Here is a 23,156-nt window from a genome sequence, read left to right as displayed (position 1 = left end):
GCAGTCCTGGGCTCGATTTCCACTCGAACCGCACATTTTTTATTATATATTTATTTACATCTCTCTCGAATTTTTGGCTCATCGACAACGCTGATTTTTCGCTCACAACCAACGACGCTGACACTGACCCCGCAGTTTCAGCGAAACAAGCTCTTTAACACTATCGCGTTAAGAACTCACAGACCCAGAGGCATTGCAATCTTTCCGCACATTACTTGGTTTTGCACTGCCTACGTGATCGGCCCACCTTTGGCCATGAGACGATGTCATGTGATGACGTCATTATGTGACGTCACGCAATGATTACGTCACAAACTTTGGCGTTCTGTGACGTCATATGATGGAGTCATCACGTGATGATTATTTGCCTCACTCGTGTTGATGCCGAAGCCAACGGTCACATTTCGCGTCTGATGAGGCACTAAGGCTTGCGCCTTAATAACCGACCATAGCCACGGTCACGAAAACTAGGCGCGATTCGCGTAGAGAGCTTCGCCGTAACAGGATGTGGGAAACAGTATGGGTGCCCACCTTCCTGGGTGTCTCCCGGCAGGCACACTTCGGCGATGGTCTCCTTGGCGCCGGCCACCACCTGGTTGAAGAGGCGCTGCAGCGTCGCATCGAAGCACTGCGCGGTGTGCTCGTCCACGCAGTCCACCACACGTTTCAGCTTCCTGCGTCAGAAATGCGCATTCGGGATTGCGCCCGGTCATTGCCCAGATCGTGGTTGGAGATGACGAGAATGGAGCTGGAGTGCTCCAAGAGAGCGTAGAGGGGGACGGGGTGTGAGACACTCACTCACTCACTCACTCACTCACTCACTCACTCACTCACTCACTCACTCACTCACTCACTCACTCACTCACTCACTCACTCACTCACTCACTCACTCACTCACTCACTCACTCACTCACTCACTCACTCACTCACTCACTCACTCACTCACTCACTCACTCACTCACTCACTCACTCACTCACTCACTCACTCACTCACTCACTCACTCACTCACTCACTCACTCACTCACCCAATAAATAAATAAATAAATAAATAAATAAATAAATAAATAAATAAATAAATAAATAAATAAATAAATCAGCAATGCGCTACACTGTTTATGTTCCACCACAGCCACAGTGAGCCGGCGCGTTGGACTACTCCAATGAAGTGTGAGGAATTGGCAAACGGATCGCGCCTGACACTGTGTAGGACCAGGTAACACTTGCATAGTAGGGTTTCATTGACTGGGACTTCGATGTGATGACAGGGGCTAGCACACAAAACGTCCGAAAAGAGAACCTTTCTTGGTTTATTTGCGTCCGCCTCGGTAGTACAGTGGTTACGGTGCTCGGCTGCTGACACGAAAGTCGCGGGTTGCATCCCGGTCGCGGAAGCCGTATTTCGATGGAGGCGAAACGCTACAGGCCCGTGCATTGCGCGATGTCAATGCACGTTAAAGAACACCAGATGGTGAAAATTTCCGAAGCCCGCCACTACGGCGTGTCTCATAACCATGTCGTGGTTTTGACACGTAAAACTCCAGATATTATTATTAATTTTTTACTTGCTCCTGTGCGAATGCCGGACTGGAGGAGCCAGAATTAGCACGGTTCGACAGAGACGTTTGCTCTCGCTCGGTCGGTGACCACGTCCTGGTTCAGCGTCGGTGTAGGGGTACTATACAGAGGATACATACGAGAATGTGAATCGACTGACCGCCGCAGTGGCGCTGCTCCGTTTTCAAATTCGCGAGGTCGCGGAAGGCCAGGGGTTGTGTTGACATTCCCTGCATACTCCGTGGAGGCAAATCGAAACGCGACTACGGCGCGACCACAGCTGGCATGGTGCGCTTCCTGTCAAGAAGAGGAGAGTCGGATTTTCGCAGGGTGTGCACGAAAATCAGTGCTTTACTATAAGGCATGTAGTGTTAAGTATTTGGTTTCACAGCAAGCAGGTCGATAAGAAGAACACTTTCGTCCAGTAGTGGTTGTAAATTATGGTGATTAGGCCGCTGGTTTAGATAGATAGATAGATAGATAGATAGATAGATAGATAGATAGATAGATAGATAGATAGATAGATAGATAGATAGATAGATAGATAGATAGATAGATAGATAGATAGATAGATAGATAGATAGATAGATAGATAGATAGATAGATAGATAGATAGATAGATAGATAGATAGATAGCAATTTCTAATGGTACCCCCGGAGATGCTAGCCTGATTTATAGCCTGACTTGCTATGTGTTAGGTGATGACTAGGGTACATACAACGATCACATTTAAAGAAAAATGATACCTACAATCACAAACACAGACACATGTATAAACAAAATAGTCATTCATAATATATCGTTCAGTTGTGACGATGATGATTCCATAAAAACGTTCGGTAGGAAAATTTTTTCTCTACCAAGGCACCACCTCGTGCATAGCGGAGATATATGCAGTTCGTGACCCAATATAGCGTCAGAAAAGAAAGAAATAGGGGAAAAGAAAAGCAGGGGGAAATTGGGCAAACTCGGTCCTACCAGAGGGTAACGCGCAGCACAAGAGGAAGAAAAGCGAAGCTCCCAAGTATACGGAAGCGCTGGCCATTCGCTCGCCTATCGGCTATGTAGTAGCCGGAGGACCCAGAGAAGCTATTTATGCAGCGTGTAGACGGCGGTGCGAGAGCAAACCGCGGTCACGCGATCGGTCGCATTCGGCGGACGCACGCAAATGCGCACAACACGCAGCCGGCCATTTGCGCCGGGTCTCTCGCGATGCAGGCTTCGCCACGCGGAACGACCGTCGTCTCAAACCCCATCTCTCTCCCTATCCTCCTCTCTTGGTCCTTTCAAAGCCTCAGCGTCGCAAGTTCGTTGTACATACAGGTTATAGAACAACATTTTTGCTGCGCCTTGAGGAGACTTCATGATCGGCCTTTTACTGAAGGAAAGATCTCGAGGGCCTGGCCTCACAGCACATCAGCCCAGAAAGCCACACGAGCCCTTCAACAGTGCTTGAAGGCCACAGAATTGAGCGGCTGCCTGCGATACGCTGCACTGTGTGTGTGTTGCGAAATGTCTCTCTTTCTGTCTCTCTTTTACCTGCTTATTCTACTCCCCATGTGTAGGGTAGCAAACTGAACTTAGTCTAGTTAACCACCGTGCCTTTCCTATATTCCTTCACTCTCTCTCTTTTCCTCCGCAATGTGCCAATTAACATACCATCATGTGCACGCATACCATCGCCTGCGGTATAAGGCATATGTCGGGCAGACCGAACGCTGAGTGAATGAGCGGTGAGGGAACGCGAGCTATCTTTAAAAGGCAAAGATAGAGCACACTTGCCTGAGCATTGCCATGCACATCAGGGTGAGCCACGACTGGGCAAGTTAAGGATTCTCAGCCGGAGCAAGAATAGGGCCTCGCGAGAATTATTGGAGGCCATTCATATTGGGAAACTGGGCGAATCATGTATCAGTGAGACATATCGATTTCCCTCTTCCCTTCGAACAGTTATCTTTTTAGAAATTGCGATTACGGCGATATGATGCGTGATGGCATGTTGTTTTATACTCTGCGCAGGAAACAAAAAGTTGTTATATAGCCTGCATACTTTTTTTGCAATAAAAAAAAAATCTGTCGAAAGTTATCGCTCATCATTGCACTTTCCCCTGGCTTTATCGTTTTTTTTTTTGCGCTAAGTGACCATACCCTTATGGTCAGTACACACCCACCTACGTACGCACCGTCGCACGCTAGGCGGGATTTTGCAACGTGGGCCCGCGGAGATCGATGCTCGCCGGCCGAGCCGCCCCACCAATCCGTTTATCGGTAGTACTGTATACATATAAGCGCGATACGCCGATCCCCCCGCGGTTTCTTTTCGCGATCCGTCGCTGACCTCACTTTTGCTGTTCTCACCTATGCTTCCGTCGAAGCCGATCGCGAGCCGTGCGCGCATAGAGAACGCAAGCGCGTCGTCAACTGCCCTTTTTGCGTTACCTGTCACGCCATGGCCTCTTCGATAGCAGTCGCCGTGGAGTTTACTACGAGAAAAAAGCTTAGTAGAGGTAACCCTGGCGCCGAAATGGCTCAGGTGCACAGTGGGTACGACGCGTTGTGCTTGGGCTTGCCTTACGGTTACTTTCAGATGTTCGCGTAAAAGTTTCGTCGCGAAAGCATTACTTGACTATAGGTTGACGGAAAGGCGCGCACCCGTCGGGCGTCCACAAAATCCGTGTCCGGAAAGCACGTGACTTCCCCCACCGGAAGTGATCGACACCGGTGCCAACAACTACTACAGCAACTTGCAACCGTGGATTAGGAGACGGGGATCCCAGCAGCGTGAAGGGAAGTCCCTAAGTGCGGAGAGTGCCCTTCCCGAACAACATCTGGGTTACGGCGAGCGCTCTGCGTGCATCCAGAGAGCGTCCTGGATGCATCTTTCTTCGCCCCTCTCGTGTCCTCACTGGTCAAATGTATTTAGGTCAAAACTAAGCCAAGCTTTAAAATTTAGTCCTAACAACAACCCATCCAAAAGAAACGCTTTCGTGTTCTCACTTCATAAGAGTACGCTTAGGGAAGCTCTGCGAGTTTCTTGACTATCGCTAATATCTTTCTTAACTGTTCATGATAGTTTTCTCAGAAGCATCAAAGAGTCAGGTGAAACGTCGCTGACGGGGAATCATCCTAAGCATGCGTGTAGCGGTATGTAGCGGGTGGCCTGTGCGGAATCGTTATGCGGTGCAACTCGTGGCGGTGCTGGGTACATGTTTGCGTCCCACGGTGAGTTTTTATGGCGTCACATGGAAGGTTGGCTTAGTGGCGTGATGCTCCCTCCTAAGTTTTTTTTCCTTTCGGTTTCGCTCTGTCTTTTACAGCGAAAGCTGTTATGAGATCATTTCACCGGCCGTTTTTGGCGCCGTAGTTGTCCGCCGCCGCCGCCGCCGGTGTCCGTAACCAGTATCGCTCGAAATAAGAAAAAAAACGAAATAAGAAAAAAATTCCAGGATGAAACGAGGTTCGAACCTGGGCCCTCTGCGTGGGAGCCCAGTATTCAACGTCTGAGCCATGCCGGTGCTTGAAACTGCTTTGCAAAAAGGTCCTATACAGGCTTCATGTCGGGAAGGAACCACATTAGCATATGCAATATAGCGTAGTAGAAGAATAAAATAAGCACCAAGCGTCGCACAACGCGAATTCTGTAACCAGGCGTCACACAATGCGAATTGCGCAACGAGTAGGCTGTTGAATGCTTCCAACCCATTACAAAGGGTTCTGCCATAATTCTTCGTCGTCATCAGGCAGAGCATCAACAAAGTGCGCATAATGCCTTACATGCGTTTAGCAGGTACCACGGCTCTGCGTAGTATGACGAAAAATGGCACAGTGCCTGCTGCCCTACTTCTCAAAAATTACAATGATTTATAGCGTAGTGGGTTCCTCGCAAGTGCCCTTTTATTGGTTGCCAAGGAAGCCCATAAGCGCATGATCCATTTCCTCGGGGTCTCAGTAAAATTACAATTATTTTGAGCGTAGTGGGTTCCTCGCTAGTGCACTTGTATTGGTTGCCAAGGAAGCCCATAAGCGCTTGATCCATTTCCTCGGGGTTTCAGTAAAATTACAATGATTTATAGCGTAGTGGGTTCCTCGCAAGTGCACTTGTATTGGTTGCCAAGGAAGCCCATAAGCGCATGATTCATTTCCTCGGGGTCTCAGTAAAGTTCTTCGCCCCCCCCCCCCGTCTCTCTCCCACGTCAACGTATGTTATATAGCATGACGGGAGAGGGAAATAGCGACCGGGCGTCACCCAATACAAATTACATAACTGGTGGGCCGTTTAAAGCTTCCAACCCATTACAAAGGTCTGAGCCATAATTCTTCATCGTCATCAGTCGTTGCGTCAACAAAGTGCACATAATGCCTTACAGACGTGTAGCTGGTGCCTCGTTTCTCCGCAGAATGACGAATAATGGCTTAGTGGGTGCTTACCAACTTCACAAAAATTGTGATTTATGGCGTAGTGGGTGCCTTGCTAGTGTACTTGTATTAGTAGTCCCAAGAGAGCTTACAACGGGCTCTAGAAACGCCGCTCTTCCAGCTTTCGCTGTGACTGTGCTGCGGTTTCAGCGCAGGCCTGGCGTTTTTTCCAACAATGTATTACCAACTCGGCCGACTATCATTTATGTGTCAGGGTTGCTGTTGTGTGGACTTGAAAGGAAGCCAGAACTCAAGCTAAAAGTAGCCAAAGTAGCCATGTCATTTAATATTATCGCCATATTTGTAGCCAAATGGAACAGAAGCGGTATTATGAGTAGAATTTTTTTACTGAACAATAAATAGCATTTTTAATAAGGAAGACCACCAATAAGAGCACAGCTTTTCTCACTTGCTTGGTCTTCAAGCCACAAATAAGTTGCAAATAAAAGAATGAATTATAATTCAGGGCGCCATGTATATAGTTTATGTAGAATAGACATAGTTATTGTCAGGTACAGAGTAATTTTGCAACATTCCAGCGAGGAAGTCAGTGCGAACATTAAGCGTTGAAGCAGCTTTTTCTTGAAACCGCACACCGAATTTGATTAGTAGAGCTTACATAATACCAGTCCCGCTTCAGATAGTCAAATCTGGTTAAGATGAACAGTCCAGCTTCATTTTGTCTCGGGTTTAGGTTTTTTTCAAGTTCACACGGGAACACGCGTTGCGCATCAGAATGAGAAACTTACGCGTGGCATCAGGCAGCATGAGCAGCGTGTTAGATGCACGTTTGCCAACATGCATGTAACTTCGCCCCTTCGTATTTGCAGGCGCGACGTGCGTTGCGTTGGGTTGCCTCGATGCGCACCAGCCTGCTGGTGGGGGGAGGACGCGTGCGCGCATCGGCTGATATGACCGAACAACTTTGGAAATTGTGCGCTTGATCTGCAAGTAAAATGAAAAATGTCTGCTTAATGCGACATAACAGACGTTAAAGGTAGCCACAAAGTAGCCATGGCGCCAACCTGAAATTTTTATCGGTAGACGGTGTCGGAAAGTGGCCATTTTGGCGGGAAGTAGCCACCAACGGTAACCCCAGTCCATATGATGGCTAATTGATTTAAGTGTAGGCTAATGTCGGCTGTTGTAGGCTATCCGCTGTATACCAGCAAAACTATGCTCATTGACCGATCATTGATGTGCTTTCGCAAACTCTCAGACAAGAACTTGACTTGGCTGAGCCTGAAACTTTTTTTTAGTGATATCTATGTGCTATTATAACATATAGCAATGGAACAGTATAGAAAGCCTCGCCGCAATAGGGACGGTAAGCGCACCTGCAGACGTGGTGCAGCTCCCTCTTGCTGGTGACCAGGGTGATGTCCTCTCCTTTGGCCACGCTCTCCAGAGACCCCAGGCAGCGCTGGTACTGGTCGTTGGTGCAGCGCTCGACAGGGGACACTGCGACATCGACACGAAACGTAAATGTGGGCTACAGCAACACGTAAACGCGATAAACTCGTTATCAGTGTCATGCTGAGGAGAAGTTGCGCCAGAAAACCAAGTTCACACAATGCATCTACACGTAAACCGAAACTTAAGGTTGATTTCGAGTGGCAAGTATCACTATCTATCTATCTATCTATCTATCTATCTATCTATCTATCTATCTATCTATCTATCTATCTATCTATCTATCTATCTATCTATCTATCTATCTATCTATCTATCTATCTATCTATCTATCTATCTATCTATCTATCTATCTATCTATCTATCTGTCTGTCTGTCTGTCTGTCTGTCTGTCTGTCTGTCTGTCTGTCTGTCTGTCTGTCTGTCTGTCTGTCTGTCTGTCTGTCTGTCTGTCTGTCTGTCTGTCTATCTATCTATCTATCTATCTATCTATCTATCTATCTATCTATCTATCTATCTATCTATCTATCTATCTATCTATCTATCTATCTATCTATCTATCTATCAAGCCCGTAGCCAGGAATTTTTTTTTTGGGGGGGGGGGGCACTTGCTCAAAACCTTATTTGAGAAAAAGACTTATTTTTATTATTTACTTCTGGTCAAAACAACTACTTCACCAAAATTACGAGGGGGGGGGCGGGCCTAAGGCACCCCCCCCCCCCCTTGCTACGGGCCTGCTATGTATCTATCTTTGAAAATAGTTCTTTGGAAATAGCTCTTCGCAACAGATTGCGCAGACATCGAGGCGGACACCTTATCAGCCCCGCACAGAAGCGCCAGAAGTTCCTTCGACATCCATGTCAGAGCCGGACAGTCTCAGCTAAAGGGACAAGGACATATTGCAGCGCCGAATGACGTAGCACTATTTGAGCTTTATCGAATATTCTCGATAAGGTATCACAATGACTTTTGAAAATGAATGCAACAATGCGCGCCAACGAGTTGCCGCGAGATGACGTCCTTTAGAACAGGTTTCGCTTTGGCTTAGCGAAACGGCATTATAACGAACGTATAGATTAGAGTAACGCTTCACAAACATGACGTTTCGACATCCCTAAAGGGCATCCCGAAGGCACCCCTAAAGTTATCAGTTAGTTGAATACTTCGTACTGCGCTGAACACGTATGACACGGCACAGGTGGAAGCCACTCCATACAACGCGGGCACATTTATCTCAAAGGCAGGCTTTAGCGACAGCCTAACACGGGCGAAACAATGACCACGAATAATGGGTTGGCACGTGTACAGCTGAGATCGCGCGTGTTTACGTCAAGCGGGCGGCTGCAAGCGGAGAATCAATCAACCCCTCGTGGCGCTTTTGTATCGGATCGCGAGAGGTCGAAGGTGCATAGAAATCACGAGCAGTGGACAGTTTAAAATCGCGAGCCGCAATCGAACCGCAAAGTTGGTCCCCACTTACAAAAAAGTCCGGCCTTTTGTAAGTCCTCTGTAGCGGATGAGCCATATCGGGGATTCTGTGGCCTGACAGCTCGAACTCACCGAAGATCTATATGCGTGCACGGTACAAACAAATGGGAAATGGGGAAGAAGTTGGGGGGTAGGGGGGGGGGGGGTTGAGTGTTGCGATCGAAACGGCCAAATCGGGAACGCGGTGGTCGTCAAGGCATAGCATAGCGCAGCTGACTCTGCTCTCCTTTCGCGTTGTTGGCGTTGACGCGATTGCGGGAGACAGGGGCCGACCACGCGTGGAGCATTTTGGCGCAGTCAGGTAAACAAAGGGAGGATACAGCGCTAATGGCAGAAGGGCCCCGAAGCACGCGAGTCGTTCATCATCGGAGGAGCTGCCGGTTTGGATGGCGGTCCCGGGACCGTGAACAATGAGCGCTTCGGAGAGTTGGGGGAGGCCTAAACGTACCGAGGGTTAATTCCGGCTCGACAGTGGCGGTGTTTACGCGGTGGTCGCGAGACTGTCCATTTGTTAGGGAGGAGAAAAAGTTTCAACGGTCCATTCTTCACTCCAAAGTAGTAGATGAAGTCTCCTTTGCTGTGTTTTTCTTTGTGGACAAAGTTATGAAGGCGTAAGCAGATAAAAGTTGACCGACGGGTTTCAACCTCATCATCATTCTTCATCTGTACTCCTTCTTGTGTTCCGCTTTACTTTAATGTTGAGTACAGGAAAGGTGCGTGCTCCTCCCTCCTACGTTCTTTTTTTTTGTTTCTTTACTCTACAACTCACTCTCCTTCCTGTTTCTCCATGAGATTGCCATGGAGGACCACTCCTTAGCTGCTTCATCTAAAGTTCTGCTTGCTTACTATACGCTTATTTCTACACACAAGAGCGCTCCTGCGTGCTAGCCACGCCGGAAGAGAAACGTCACGTTCAGAAACCGAACTCCAGACCCCGTTTATGGCATTTCAAAGCCATAACTACAGATTCACCTGTGTGAGAAGTAGATGAGAGTGCAAGACAGTTTGGACGAATTGACAAATTATATTTAGGATATATGGGGCAAGGAGTAAGCTTACACATTAATCCCATGTCCCTGTAACTGGAATTTGCCAATATTATTGTTGTGTGATTGGACGTTATGTGTGGCGTGATCTTCAACATATTCGGTGTTCGTGTGATTGCATTGTACGTGAACTTCAGTGTTCTGTGACTGGACTGCATTTCGTTTTCTTTTTTCGTGTCGTTACGTGAATGAACTTCGTGCTTACGTGATATTTTATGGCCTGACTGATTTACGTTAAATGATCCTTAGGTGATTTTGTGTGTGCGTGTATGGGGGGTGGGGGGTGGGTTGAGTTAGAGTTGATGGCTGGCGTCATAACTTTGACTTGGATTCTCCCTCGGTGCTTGCTCTTAAGTTCGAACGATACATATTGATTGTCAGATGTCAGATGTAGCGGCGCCAAAAAAAGAAGACGCCTACACAATTACAGATTTTAAAAAAAGAAGAAGTAGCTTACAGAAAGAAAACCCAGCCAAGATCGCACACACAGCTTGCGACCCGTAGCGTTGCTAACTTCTCGCACTCAGTGCCGGAAATTGGCCCGCCTGGTAGCTTCTTCGTAAAGTACAAATCGCGCTACCGGCATACATTTAGTTCGCATTTGCACGAGCAATCGAAAAGTCGCTGCACTTACTTTCGCTCTACGCCCCCTCCGTGGCCCTTCCGGAAACACGTGACCTATCCTGCGAAAATCTCCATGCTTTCCAATTCACCCATACTAACCTCTTTCTTTCTGCGTTCAAGCTATGGCGGTGTAATATATGGTGCTCCGAGTGTAATGCCATTCCACCCACTTGATTGCTGGCTCTGCAGAAGGTAGAATTAGTTCACCCAGTCGCGAAAGTTCACGCTAGAGCTTACGACTTAAGCCCTCTCCGAGGAACCAATTCTACGCCCCTTTCCGCTTGGTTCCAGCGCACCAGCCGTGCCGTCTTATGCGAGGGCTCAAGCGCAATAAAGCCACGACACGCCGCCGTATAGGTTAGCGGCGAAGGTATACGTGTTGCGTTGTTAAGCTCGGGGACGCGGGTTCGATTCCAAGCAACGGCGGCCGCATTTTCATGTGGGCGAAATGTAAGAAACGCCCGTGTACATAGATGAAAGTGCACGTTAAGGAACAGTAAGTGATCAAAATTATTCCGGAGTTCCTCAGTATACGGCGAGCCTCATAATAATATTTTTGATTTGTACGTAAAAACGCCAGCATTTATGCTTTAGTGAAGCTACGCTGTCACACGGAAAGCATGTAAGGTTGGCTCTCCCAAACACCTTCCGCTGCGTGGCGCACAGCTGACATTGTTCAAACAAGCAGTGTTTGGGTGCCGACCTAATGAATTCTGCCAAAGCGCACCACAGGGGAGCAGCCAAGTTAGCGTAACCCACATCCACGTACAGTAAGATGCAAACACGACTGTCCTTAAATGAAGTTTAAAAGGAATCGCAGGTTCCTAGCACTGTGGCAATCGATCTTTTGCGAATAATCTTGTGGATTAAATGCTAAATATACCACTGGGTACATGTACCTGAATGTAAATAAATGCAAGCTGGCTAAATGTAACTGAATGTACCTAAATGTAAGTTTGTTAAATGTACCTGAATGTACCTAAATGTAAGCTGGCTACATCTACCTGAACGTACTTAAATGTAAGCTGGCTACATGTACCTGCACTTACTTAAACGCGCCGCTGACTAATTGTACTGTACGCTGGAGCTTCCCCTTCCGAACACAGCGCCAGAATGCATAGCTTACAGTGAGCGGAAGGAGCGAAACTGGGCAGTCGTGAGAAAGGAACGATAAAAATTAACAGTGAGACTGATTTTCTATTCATAAGACAAGAGCTCGTAATCTGAGTGTCCAAATGCGCGTACCGAGCAGGGTGTGTCCAGATAAGATCGAACACGAGGTCCCGGTCACCATTCCCGATTGTGATGAAATTTACTGCAGGTCTAGGCATTACACCCAGAACAATGGTTTCGCAGTTAGTTTTGCGAAAAAAAATTTTGTTCGCCTGAAAAAAAATATACAAATTTTGGCCGCAAAAAACGCTTTTCCGCCAATTTCGCGATTTCTGAATTTTGAGCGCACCTAGGGAAAAAACGGTGCACTTCTTCGTCACAATATTTATTCCCCTTAAAGAACAAGTGAAACACAATCTTATGAGGCTATTATTTTCCTTGCTTGTCGAAGCACTTTTGAAGAAAAAAATCACAAACTTGGCAAATCGCACAAAATACCTGTATTTCAGGAATTTATTGCTGCAAGCACGTTAAAGTGAGGATAATAAAAATTGGTACATATTAACTTTGATACTTTCGCTCTCTTTTAAAATAATTTGCGTGGTTTTACCGCGCTCCGTTTTACTCGATAATTGGGCTGAAACGTAAGTGATTTACCAAAAACGCCGAACTTTGAAAATGATTTTCTCAAAAAGGCCATTTTTAATTTTTTTTTTAAATCTCTCTGATTGAAGTCAAGGGCGTCATCTACCATTGTGCAGAAAAAAACGTTGCATTATTTTGGTTGCTAACAAGTTATAGTGCGTCACATGTGACCATGCCAGCCTAGCGGCCGCGTCGTTCGTTATGTGCTGAAACTCGGATATAAGTTGCTCAAAATACTTGTACGTGACATAATCACAAATCAGCAGCTCCACACCAACAAATGCGCAGTCCGGTGTCATGGTTCAGCAAGCTTTGTCTTGCGATCAGCCGCTTGACAAACCCGCAGCAGCGGCCGCTCGATACTGCGGGCACTCACGTTACATGAGTGCCGCTTCGACGGCGGATGAGCTCCGCCTGCGCGCGAAAACTACGCTAAGAGGACGAATGAGATAAGTAATGCATCACTGTGAAAGTTAAAGGCCGTTAAGTGCCAACAAATGTCATAGTATGCAACGAAAACACTGCCGGCGATTTCCCAGTGAGCGCCTTCAATACAGCACGGATGTATTTTTTTCCCCTGCTGTTATGCCCGAAGCCGCATAATATCGTGATAAGCGCTCGACTTGCGTTAAATATTCTATCTGCGGACGCACAACAATACAGTATTGTAAAAGCGGTTCTTTAATGAAGCAAAGGACTTGGACACACTTCTTTTCACAGCCGGCTGACACAAGTGTTCTGGCACGAGATGAACAACTGCAGTTTGAGTTGCTCGACCATCGGAAGCACGTATGACAGCTTTCTTTAGATGTCAATGGCTTTATTTTGTGTCATATGTTGCTCATAGAATGAACCTAATTATCTTTAGCCCATCAGAAGAGAGAAAGCAACACATGAGCGCACTACTGGAGGCGCTCACTGGGAAATCGCCGGCAGTGTTTTCGTTGCATACTATGACATTTGTTGGCACTTAACGGCCTTTATCTTTCACAGTGATGCATTCCTTCTCTCATTCGTCCTCTTAGCGTAGTTTTCGCGCGCAGGCGGAGCTCATCCGCCGTCGAAGCGGCACTCATGTAACGTGAGTGCCCGCAGTATCGAGCGGCCGCTGCTGCGGGTTTGTCAAGCGGCTGATCGCAAGACAAAGCTTGCTGAACCATGACACCGGACTGCGCATTTGTTGGTGTGGAGCTGCTGATTTGTGATTATATCACGCACAAGTATTTTGAGCAACTTATATCCGAGTTTCAGCACATAACGAACGACGCGGCCGCTAGGCTGGCATGGTCACATGTGACGCACTATAACTTGTTAGCAACCAAAATAATGCAACGTTTTTTTCTGCACAATGGTAGATGACGCCCTTGACTTCAATCAGAGAGAGTTAAAAAAAATTAAGAATGGCCTTTTTGAGAAAATCATTTTCAAAGTTCGGCGTTTTTGGTAAATCACTTACGTTTCAGCCCAATTATCGAGTAAAACGGAGCGCGGTAAAACCACGCAAATTATTTTAAAAGAGAGCGAGAGTATCAAAGTTAATATGTACCAATTTTTATTATCCTCACTTTAACGTGCTTGCAGCAATAAATTCCTGAAATACAGGTATTTTGTGCGATTTGCCAAGTTTGTGATTTTTTTCTTCAAAAGTGCTTCGACAAGCAAGGAAAATAATAGCCTCATAAGATTGTGTTTCACTTGTTCTTTAAGGGGAATAAATATTGTGACGAAGAAGTGCACCGTTTTTTCCCTAGGTGCGCTCAAAATTCAGAAATCACGAAATTGGCGGAAAAGCGTTTTTTGCGGCCAAAATTTGTATATTTTTTTTCAGGCGAACAAAATTTTTTTTCGCAAAACTAACTGCGAAACCATTGTTCTGGGTGTAATGCCTAGACCTGCAGTTAATTTCATCACAATCGGGAATGGTGACCGGGACCTCGTGTTCGATCTTATCTGGACACACCCAGCATCGTTCGGCCTTCTGCAAAGCGTTACCAAGTGAACGAGAGATGTTTGCCTAAGGCAAGTAAGACCGCGTGGGAGGACAGCAGCGAAAGGCCACGAAGACGGTGATGCGGAAATTATGTCGGCATTAGCGGTGCTAAAGTTACGACAGCGAAAAAAAAGAAGAAGAAGAAGAAAAAAAGAGAGAGACTGAAAGATAAATAATGAGTAATATATTGGTACTCCGACGACGAAACGCGTCCCAATCGGTGCCGTTACGAAATGAGCGAATCGCGAAGGCGGTTAGCATTGCCACGAGGAAGAGTGAGGGAGGCGACGACGCGTTCGCGCTTTCATAAGTACGCGACACGTGGCGAATGGATATTAAGGAATTAGCAGGCGTCGGCACAAGAGACGCTTTTTCAGTGCTCACGCAATGAAACTGGTGCAATTCAGGGTTAAGTAATGCGCATACCTTCGTCTCCATCGTCGTCGGGTCGTGTCCCGTAGGCGTAATATATTGGCTAGCGCACTTGCATCAGAGCCATGGTACCACAGCTTTAGTGGCGATATTAGTAGCGACACGATGAGGTTATCTCGAGTGATTCCCTCATACCAGTTGTAAATGCTCGAAGTGTTGACGTCGCATTACAATCCGTGAGCGCTGTACGTGCGATACTCAGCACGTTGTGTTGGAGTGCCAGGATATTCTCCCAACAGGACCCGTGCGAGAAGTAAATCTTACTGAGATATTGAGTGTAAAGGTTGACCAAAGTATTGATGTAAGCAAGGAACCTATAGAATATTGGTGAAAAGAAAACGCATGGATGATGCTGATAGAACAGGAGTCATTACGAACGCAGCTAACACTACGTTGTGAAAAGAGAGGATTGTGTGCAGAAAGAAAGAGATACAACCAGGATTCTATAGGCTCAAATAGAATGAGCGATACACGACTGTAACGAACAGGCCAAGTGTCCACTGGTCGCCGTCACGTTTCAAAGGTGCTTATAAAGATACCCCTCCTCCTCCTCCTCCCATTCATCATCATCATCATCGTCTTATTAGTCTTCATCATCATGTATCTGTGGCCTAATAGTGTGGAGTATCGGGCTATTACTCTGGAATGAATGAAATGAATGAATGAATGAATGAATGAATGAATGAATGAATGAATGAATGAATGAATGAATGAATGAATGAATGAAAAACTTTATTCAATGGAATTCTCCCGTCGCAGTTGGAGCCCTCAGTCCATGTCTCCTGTGGCCTTTGCCATCTTGCGAGCCCTGTCGATCAGCTTGAGCTGTTCTTCAGGCTTCGAGCAGTGCAGCGCAGCTTTCCACTGCTCCGGTGCTGGTGTTTTGCTTACTGGCACCAGCTCTGTGTGTCGGCAGGCCCACGTAACGTGGTAGAGCGTTGGGTGTTCCCCGCATAACGGACATTTGTTAGATGCTGGATCAGATTTCGCCACTGCACATAATTTATCTTTTCTTTTTCTTTAGTTATTGAATACACACGAAACGGGACTCGACATGAACCTACATATTATACACCTGCCGCATATTGTCTGGCAAGACACGTATATAACGCTTCGAAATAAAAGCGAAACGGAGTGTAGCCTCCGCGATTAGCTCTGGCAGCTAATCACGGAGGCCACGAACAGAGATAGGAGATGTACGGATGTTCCAAAAGGAGGGCGCTCACGAAAGAAGGCCGACAACGCTGAGAGCCGCCGCACCTTGGGTTTCTGAAAAAAGTGGCATGCTGTGCGCGTGCGTATGTATTGTTTCACCGGAAAAGTCGGGACAGCTACAGCTTCAGCGCGCTCATTTCCTCTCTTCCTTTCTCTTATTCTTCGCTACTCGCTAATGAGGCTGCCGAGTGTCCTTTGTCTGCAGAATGTGCCCGAACGAGTTTGCGTAGGTGAGTCACTCTGCCCTCTAATGAGACTCCTTGACAATGGCCGAGCATAATGCCGCGCCGTGGTTCCACCGCCACCAACAGAGCCCCGCGTCTTCCTATTCGGACATTCCACAGACTTACGCTTTGCGCAAACCTCCAACGCGTTAACGCGCAGTCTCAAATAATAATAATTTTTGGTGTTTTACGTCCCAAAACCACGATAGGATTATGAGGGACGCCGTAGCGGAGGGCTCCGGAAATTTCGAACCCGTGAGGTTCTTTAACGTGCCCCTAAATCTAAGTACACGGTCCTCAAGCACGTTCGCCTTCATCGAAAATACGGCCGCGATTCGATTTCGCGACCTTCGGGTCAGCAGTCCGGCACCATAACTGTTAGAACAGCGTGGCGAGTGCGTGGTCTCAAAGTTCGCCGCGTATGCTTTAGAAATAGTTCAAATCGCTGGCCGGTAGACCGAGCCAAGGCCACGTGACATCTTGTCTACGCGGCATGGAAAATCAGGAGACTGAAAGAATGCGACGTCGGGAAACATGATGCTTCAATATAGACGTTTTATGTAGCTGTGCGGTGCTTACCATGTAAGTGGAGGTTGCGTGTTTCATTACTATACGAAAAATCTTATTTTATGATAATTTACGGCGTTTCACGTGCCAAAACAATGATAACGTTATGAGGCGCGCCATGGTGGGTGGGATTAATTTTGAGCACCTGTGGTTCCTTAACGCGCTCCTAAATAGAAACACGGGCGTTTTCTTGTATTTCGCCACCCATCGCAAAGCGACCACATAGGCCGGGAATTGAACCCGCGTCCTCGAGGTCAGCAGAACACCTCAGCCGACATCTTAGAAGACGTTAGAATTGATACAGCCCCTTAACATTTATACGCTAAGCTATCACGGCAAGTATACCTAAAATTACAAGAGGTACGCTAATTTATACGCTTGCGTAAATAATTGTTGTATAGGCGTTTGACATTAGAAAGGTTGGAGCAGGGCAACAAGTAATTCTATTCCGTATAGTCGATAAAACAAACAAGCAAACAAACAGAACGGTTTCCTCGTAAACAAGGGCGTTAGAGTATTGTTAGTAGTTGTTGGGAGCAGAGCGCTCAGTACGAGGCGATCCCCTCACCATAGGAGGAAACTCGGTTTTTAAAGACGATAGTCTTTCTTGGGGAACTTAAACGCAGAAATTTTGGTCTGTCTTTCTGTCTGTCTGTCTTTCTGTTTGTCGGCACGTCCCTCGATTCAGCCACTCGGCCAAAGTTGAACCACTTGCCCAAGGGCCAGCCGTCTTGAACTGGTACGGCTGTTCATACTTGTGAACGTTGTCGATCAAAAAGTAAATATCATGCATATCTGAGGTGCAACATCACTAGGTAAGTATTAGGTGGCGTGTTCCTTTAATAGAAAATGCATACATACGTAATTTTAAGGACCCTAGTTTCTTAAGCTGCGCTGAAAATGCATAAGAATGGAAGCTTGAGCGAGTTGGTATGCGTTCATCTTTGTTGAAACAGCGCTCACTAGACGACGACGAAGTAAAAGAAGGCACAGGACAGGCGCTGCCTGTCCTGTGCCTTCTTTTACTTCGTCGTCGTCTAGTGAGCGCTGTTTCAACAAAGCTGAAAATGCGACTGCGCTGAAATTTGCCTTCCTCCGTGCCCTTCGCACGAGCTCATGGTTGTGTTTCGGTTTCGGTTCTGTATTGCACTGTACGAATGTCATGGGTTGGTTTTGAAAAACTTTAGTTTTGAGAAGGCCAAGAAGGTGAAAAAAAATATTTAAAAAATGAAAAAGCAGCGTTGTGGGCGGCCTTCAGGCTGCCGGTTGTGGGCGCCGCTCTGGCGTTCCTGTTTTACCCAGGCGACGTGTAAATAAAAGAGTGTGTGGAGAGTACTCGTTCAGTGCGGACGTTTCTCTGCTTCAGCGCTTCGCGCCAAACCGCGTTTTCGGGCTGGCTGGCGTCCCCGCCGGTCGCGTTGGTCACCGCCGGTCTTCGCCTGCTGCTGCGCCGGGACTACCAGCACGCAACACAGCACTCATGTTTCCCGACGTATTGCCAGATGGCGTCCATATCTCACACAGCACCTCTTCTATCGTCTTTACACGACATTTGCAGCGAAGCACGCAGATACGCGGCCAATTTTTTTCTTTTTCTTTCTTGAGCGTTTGATTACAGCGCTTTTAACTATATATATAGTAAAGCTGCTTCAGCGCCGGCGCAGCGAACTTCAATCCTCCTCTCCTCACCTCTGCACTCACCCTCCCTTCCTGTTTTCCTAAACGACGGCTCACAGGGGGTGTACCTATAGGTGCGCAAACGCGCCGGAACAAGCGCGCATGCGCGCGCGAATACTCGCAGCAAACCCACGCGGCGGTACTCTTCACATGCAAATGGGGCGAAGCGGAATTTGTTCCGCGAAGTACAGTCGAAAGACCTTCCCGATAGAAGCAGCAACAGCGTCCGCAAAAAGTCGAGTCTCGAACTCACAAACGAAAGAGAGAAAAAAAAAAATTATTTAAAACTTTTCGCTGCTGATGTACAGTGCCCTTCACGAAGGTTTTATACTCACAGTGAGAGGGAGGTCGGCAACAAATGCATGTCTGAGAAAATCGAAACGAGAAAGCAAGGAAAAAAAAAACGGATGTAGCAAAGGAAATACTTTTCCATACGCCAATTGAGAATGCTTACGCCAGCTTCTTTTTTCTTTTTTTTGTTTTCTTAGCACTCGCAGCGCAAATTTTATGCGGCGAATCCTATATACCTGCTTCTCAGGCTGCACTTTGTTGTTATCCACGTGCTGAATACCCGAGGAAAAAAAATCCTAAGAAAAAAAAAAGAAAACAGTGCGGCCGACAACAAGCCCCCCCCCCCCCCCCCCCCCCCCCACACACACACACACACCAAGATTTACCTGACTTCTCTCTTGTGTCCGTGTTTGCACGCCCTGTCTCTTTAACATGAATACTAACCAACTAGCTCAGCTCTCCGTTCTTTTTAGTTGTTGTTTCGCTTCGAGCTCGAAAACAAGCACACGCATAGGAGATAGATCGTATTTCCTATGCGCGTCTCGTCTTTGCCACGCGTTTTATGCGCGAACAGGTGAAAGAGCGAGACGTCTGGTGCATGTTTGCGGTAAACTTATCTGTTCTTACTTTATCGTCCCGAGCGCGTGCAAATCGGCGTACAAAGATACGCGAGAAAATAGCGACGCTAACGGTGTTTTTGGTTGGACGTCTTCTTTTGTACGATATTTAAAGGCAAATTTAAAACAAGCTTAAGTATTTGGGCATCGAGGTCGGGAAGATGGGAGTGGAGGGGGGGGGGGGGGGGTCAGCGGGCAAGCGACACGCGCTGTCTGGTTTGCTGAAGGCTGAGTCAACATTTTTCCGCTTCAAAGCGGCGGCACATGCGCGAATGTGAATAAGTGATGACAACGCGATAGGGGCGACGCGACAGCGTGGACGCAAAAACAATGAAAAAGTTGAAGAGACAACATAAGCGTGGAAGGAAAGTCCCTAAACGCTAGCTTTGTATAAAAGCGACACTAAGAAAATGAAATCAAGAAAAAAAAAGTCGCGACAACGACTATTGATCGGGATGATCGATTTCACGAGGGGTTGTAATGGAAAAGTAATATGCCGGGAATGAATGTAAACATAGCTAGGTAGGAAGAAAGGTGAAGTGTGGAAGGAAATAATGTAAAGGTCGCACAATGAAGCGCTCGGGCCCATTCTGTTCTCCACGCGATAGAAATTGCCCACGCTCGGAGTTAGACAGGACCAGAGATGGAAGCGTGGGCGATATTGATGCGACACCTTGAAAATATCGCAATGTCGTCGTCGCGCACCGCAGCTAGCGCTGAAAAAGTGATTTCAAAGGCGAGAGGTGGCAATAAGTAGCGACAGCCGTCGCTCTGTCTGCGAAAGTTTCGTAATGATATTCGCACGGTTTTGAGCGCCGAAACCGCGATTTGATTATGACGCGCCGTATAGTCGGGAACCCCGAATTAATTTTGACCACCTGAGCTCCTTTAACGTAGACCTGAATATAAAGTCGCATGGTTTAAGCAGGCTACATGAACCGTGTATTCACCGGTTGAGACTGGAGGTAGACCACACAACTATACTTTAAGTATAGAGTTCGACAGACAGACTGTTCATTGTGATCCACATGTAAATATTAGGAAGACCTAAAACATGCCCTAGCAATCTGTCTATCAATCTATCATTGGTGTAGCTATCATTGGTGTATCATTGGTGTAGCCAGAAATTTTTGAATTTTGCATGTAGGTATATCTAGAAGCCCCCTCCCCGAAAAAAAAGTCTGGCTTTGACCTTGCTATCTATCTATCTATCTATCTATCTATCTATCTATCTATCTATCTATCTATCTATCTATCTATCTATCTATCTATCTATCTATCTATCTATCTATCTATCTATCTATCTATCTATCTATCTATCTATCTATCTATCTATCTATCTATCTATCTATCTATCTATCTATCTATCTATCTATCTATCTATCTGTCTGTCTGTCTGTCTGTCTGTCTGTCTGTCTGTCTGTCTGTCTGTCTGTCTGTCTGTCTGTCTGTCTGTCTGTCTGTCTGTCTGTCTGTCTGTCTGTCTGTCTATCTATCTATCTATCTGTCTATCTATCTATCTATCTATCTATCTATCTATCTATCTATCTATCTATCTATCTATCTATCTATCTATTTGCATCACATAATGGGAAAGTACACACGTAGTGAGGGTATTGTTTTTCAGGGAGGAAGCTCAAGGTCGTCAACGAGACTGAGTGGCCGCAAATAGTTGTTCATGATCGTGTTAGCCGAACGGAGGAACTTTCGTCGAACCACAGACGACCTAATAAATCCGCAGTCAGTGAGCGCGACGTTCATTACACTTCATATATCCTCTACGACAACACGTGCGGCATCAATAGTCACGCATATTGAAAGAGACCGCCGCGCATGCGTAGGTGCAATGAAAGCTAATGGGGCTGACGACCCGAAGAGGAAGAACGGTTTGTAGGTTTTATGAGAGACTACAGACGGTCATAAAACTGCACCGGCTACGTAGACACACAAGGCCCCTGGCGACACAATCTGTGAGCGTTTCTGTGAACTTGCGAGGAGCTATGCAAATTGCCGCATGGATGACAGAAACAGCGCCCAGCTATAGTTAAGTTAACCTCAGTCATTGAAAACAAAGGAAGTCAGAGATGGAGTTCAAAGAAGAGCTTTACACGAGGATATGAAAGACTAGCGAAATAATGGGAACCATCGATGGTCTACTCTTTACTATGAAGAAAGCAATTTGATTTCGACGCAATAACTCGAGAAATTTGATCCGATTAAACTTTTTTCATGGTTCGTAGAAGTTCGCTTGCACTTTTATCATAGCCGGAATTCTGAGAAGCGGGTGTTTGGAGTTTGCACCTAAATGTGGAAACGCAAGAACGCTGAAAAACAAAAAAGGGGTTTACAACGAGCTTGTTTAATTTTAATGCAAAGTATATTATGCGAAGTTAACTAGTGTTTGAGAAACATTTTTCGGCTAATATAAAAAACAAAATCTCTATTTTCAAAGCGACATTCGGGAGAAAAGAAAACACTGGTGAAGTTAGGCATCACATGAAAGTGTCACATATTCCAGCAGTAAAGACAGAATATAAACTACAATATTAATTTTCGGCAAACTTATAGCGAAGTAATTACAAAGGATCAGGAGTCAGCGGCCCGTAGACGAATAATACCAGCAAAGGCTAAGGTTGGGTAATTATTGCCTCTGGTTGATTTACTTTCATTGTTTCTTACTGTTGGATTCTGTTGGTTACTGTTGGTTATCCGTTGTTATAACAACGTAAAGAAGAATGACACGTGTTCTACTGTGTTACCCGTTTCACTTCGTCGAGCAGTTCACACCCAACGACAGCTCTCCTATTGGGGAAATTAGTCGTAGGTTATTAAGGCAAAAGCCTTAGATACGTCATTCAATGCCAAAATTGACCGTCGGCGTCAACACCACGTGATGCAGAAAACATCATGCGATGACGTCATGTGACGTCATCATGACGTTATAGACGGCCAAAATTCGTGACGTCATTATGATGTAATGATGACGTCAATATGACGTCACCTAACGTGGCGTCGTTATGACGTCATCATGGCTTCACTGTAACGTCACCTAACGTACCGTCAAATAATGACATCATCACAAGACATCGTCGCTTGGTCAAAGGTGGGCCGATCCCGGAGGGACTGCAAAAACACGTAAGCTGGATAAAGCTGCAATACGCCCGATCCCGGAGGCACTGAAAAACCACGATAGGTACGCAAAGCTAATCCATTAGGGACCGTGTAAGTTCTTTCATTCGCGCAATCCCGTTTGCGTTTTCGTTCAGTAAAACGCGTTGGATACATCGTAGGCTCCGGGTCAATGCCGACTAATTTGTTTCATTTAACGGTAGCTCGTATACAGCTGCCACTACGCGAGAAGAACGCGAGACTGCGAGAAAAGGCGATGTATACCCTTGAACAACCATAGAGAGAAGCGCAACGTGCCACATTTAGCTCGGGGATTCGACAAAATGCTTGGCCGCTCGAGCCAAATCCCCCGCGCTCCGGGCGACGAGGCTGCGCTGTCATGCGAGCGGCCATCGAGAGCCCGTTATTATTTATAGAAGGGAGACTTCTTTGAAGGCCTACTTCAGCGACTGCTACGTTCTTCGAGATTGCGTGAGAGTAATCGTGTCTCTCTAATGCGATTCGGCAAAGCTCCCTTTTCTTTTTGCTCGGGTGTGCGCACACATATACAGGACCAGAGGACTGGCGGATCGGGAAGGTCGTCCCTGTCTTCAAAAAAGGTAGTCGGTCGTCTCCTAACAATTACCGTCCCACATCCATCACCAGTTTCTGTTGCAAAATAATGGAACATATCGTGTACTCTGAAGCAGCGCGTTTTCGTCTGCTAACAATT

The 23,156-nt window shown here is 46.5% G+C and overlaps 1 protein-coding gene across 1 annotated transcript in view; it reads right to left on the bottom strand.

Moving 5' to 3' along the window:
* The window catches only part of LOC119391175 (uncharacterized), a 130,090-nt gene that overhangs the window by 29,679 nt on the left and 77,255 nt on the right, over positions 1-23,156 (bottom strand). The window contains exons 2-3 of the mRNA XM_049414576.1: positions 7,310-7,433; positions 532-674 (exon numbers count right to left, since the gene is read on the bottom strand). Coding sequence (XP_049270533.1) covers positions 532-674; positions 7,310-7,433 — 267 coding nt within the window. The remainder of the gene's footprint in view (positions 1-531; positions 675-7,309; positions 7,434-23,156) is intronic.

This window comes from Rhipicephalus sanguineus, chromosome 4 (genome assembly GCF_013339695.2).
Source record: "Rhipicephalus sanguineus isolate Rsan-2018 chromosome 4, BIME_Rsan_1.4, whole genome shotgun sequence".
In the NCBI taxonomy this organism is placed as follows: Eukaryota; Metazoa; Arthropoda; class Arachnida; order Ixodida; family Ixodidae; genus Rhipicephalus; species Rhipicephalus sanguineus.
This window is presented reverse-complemented; position numbering and strand designations above follow the sequence as displayed.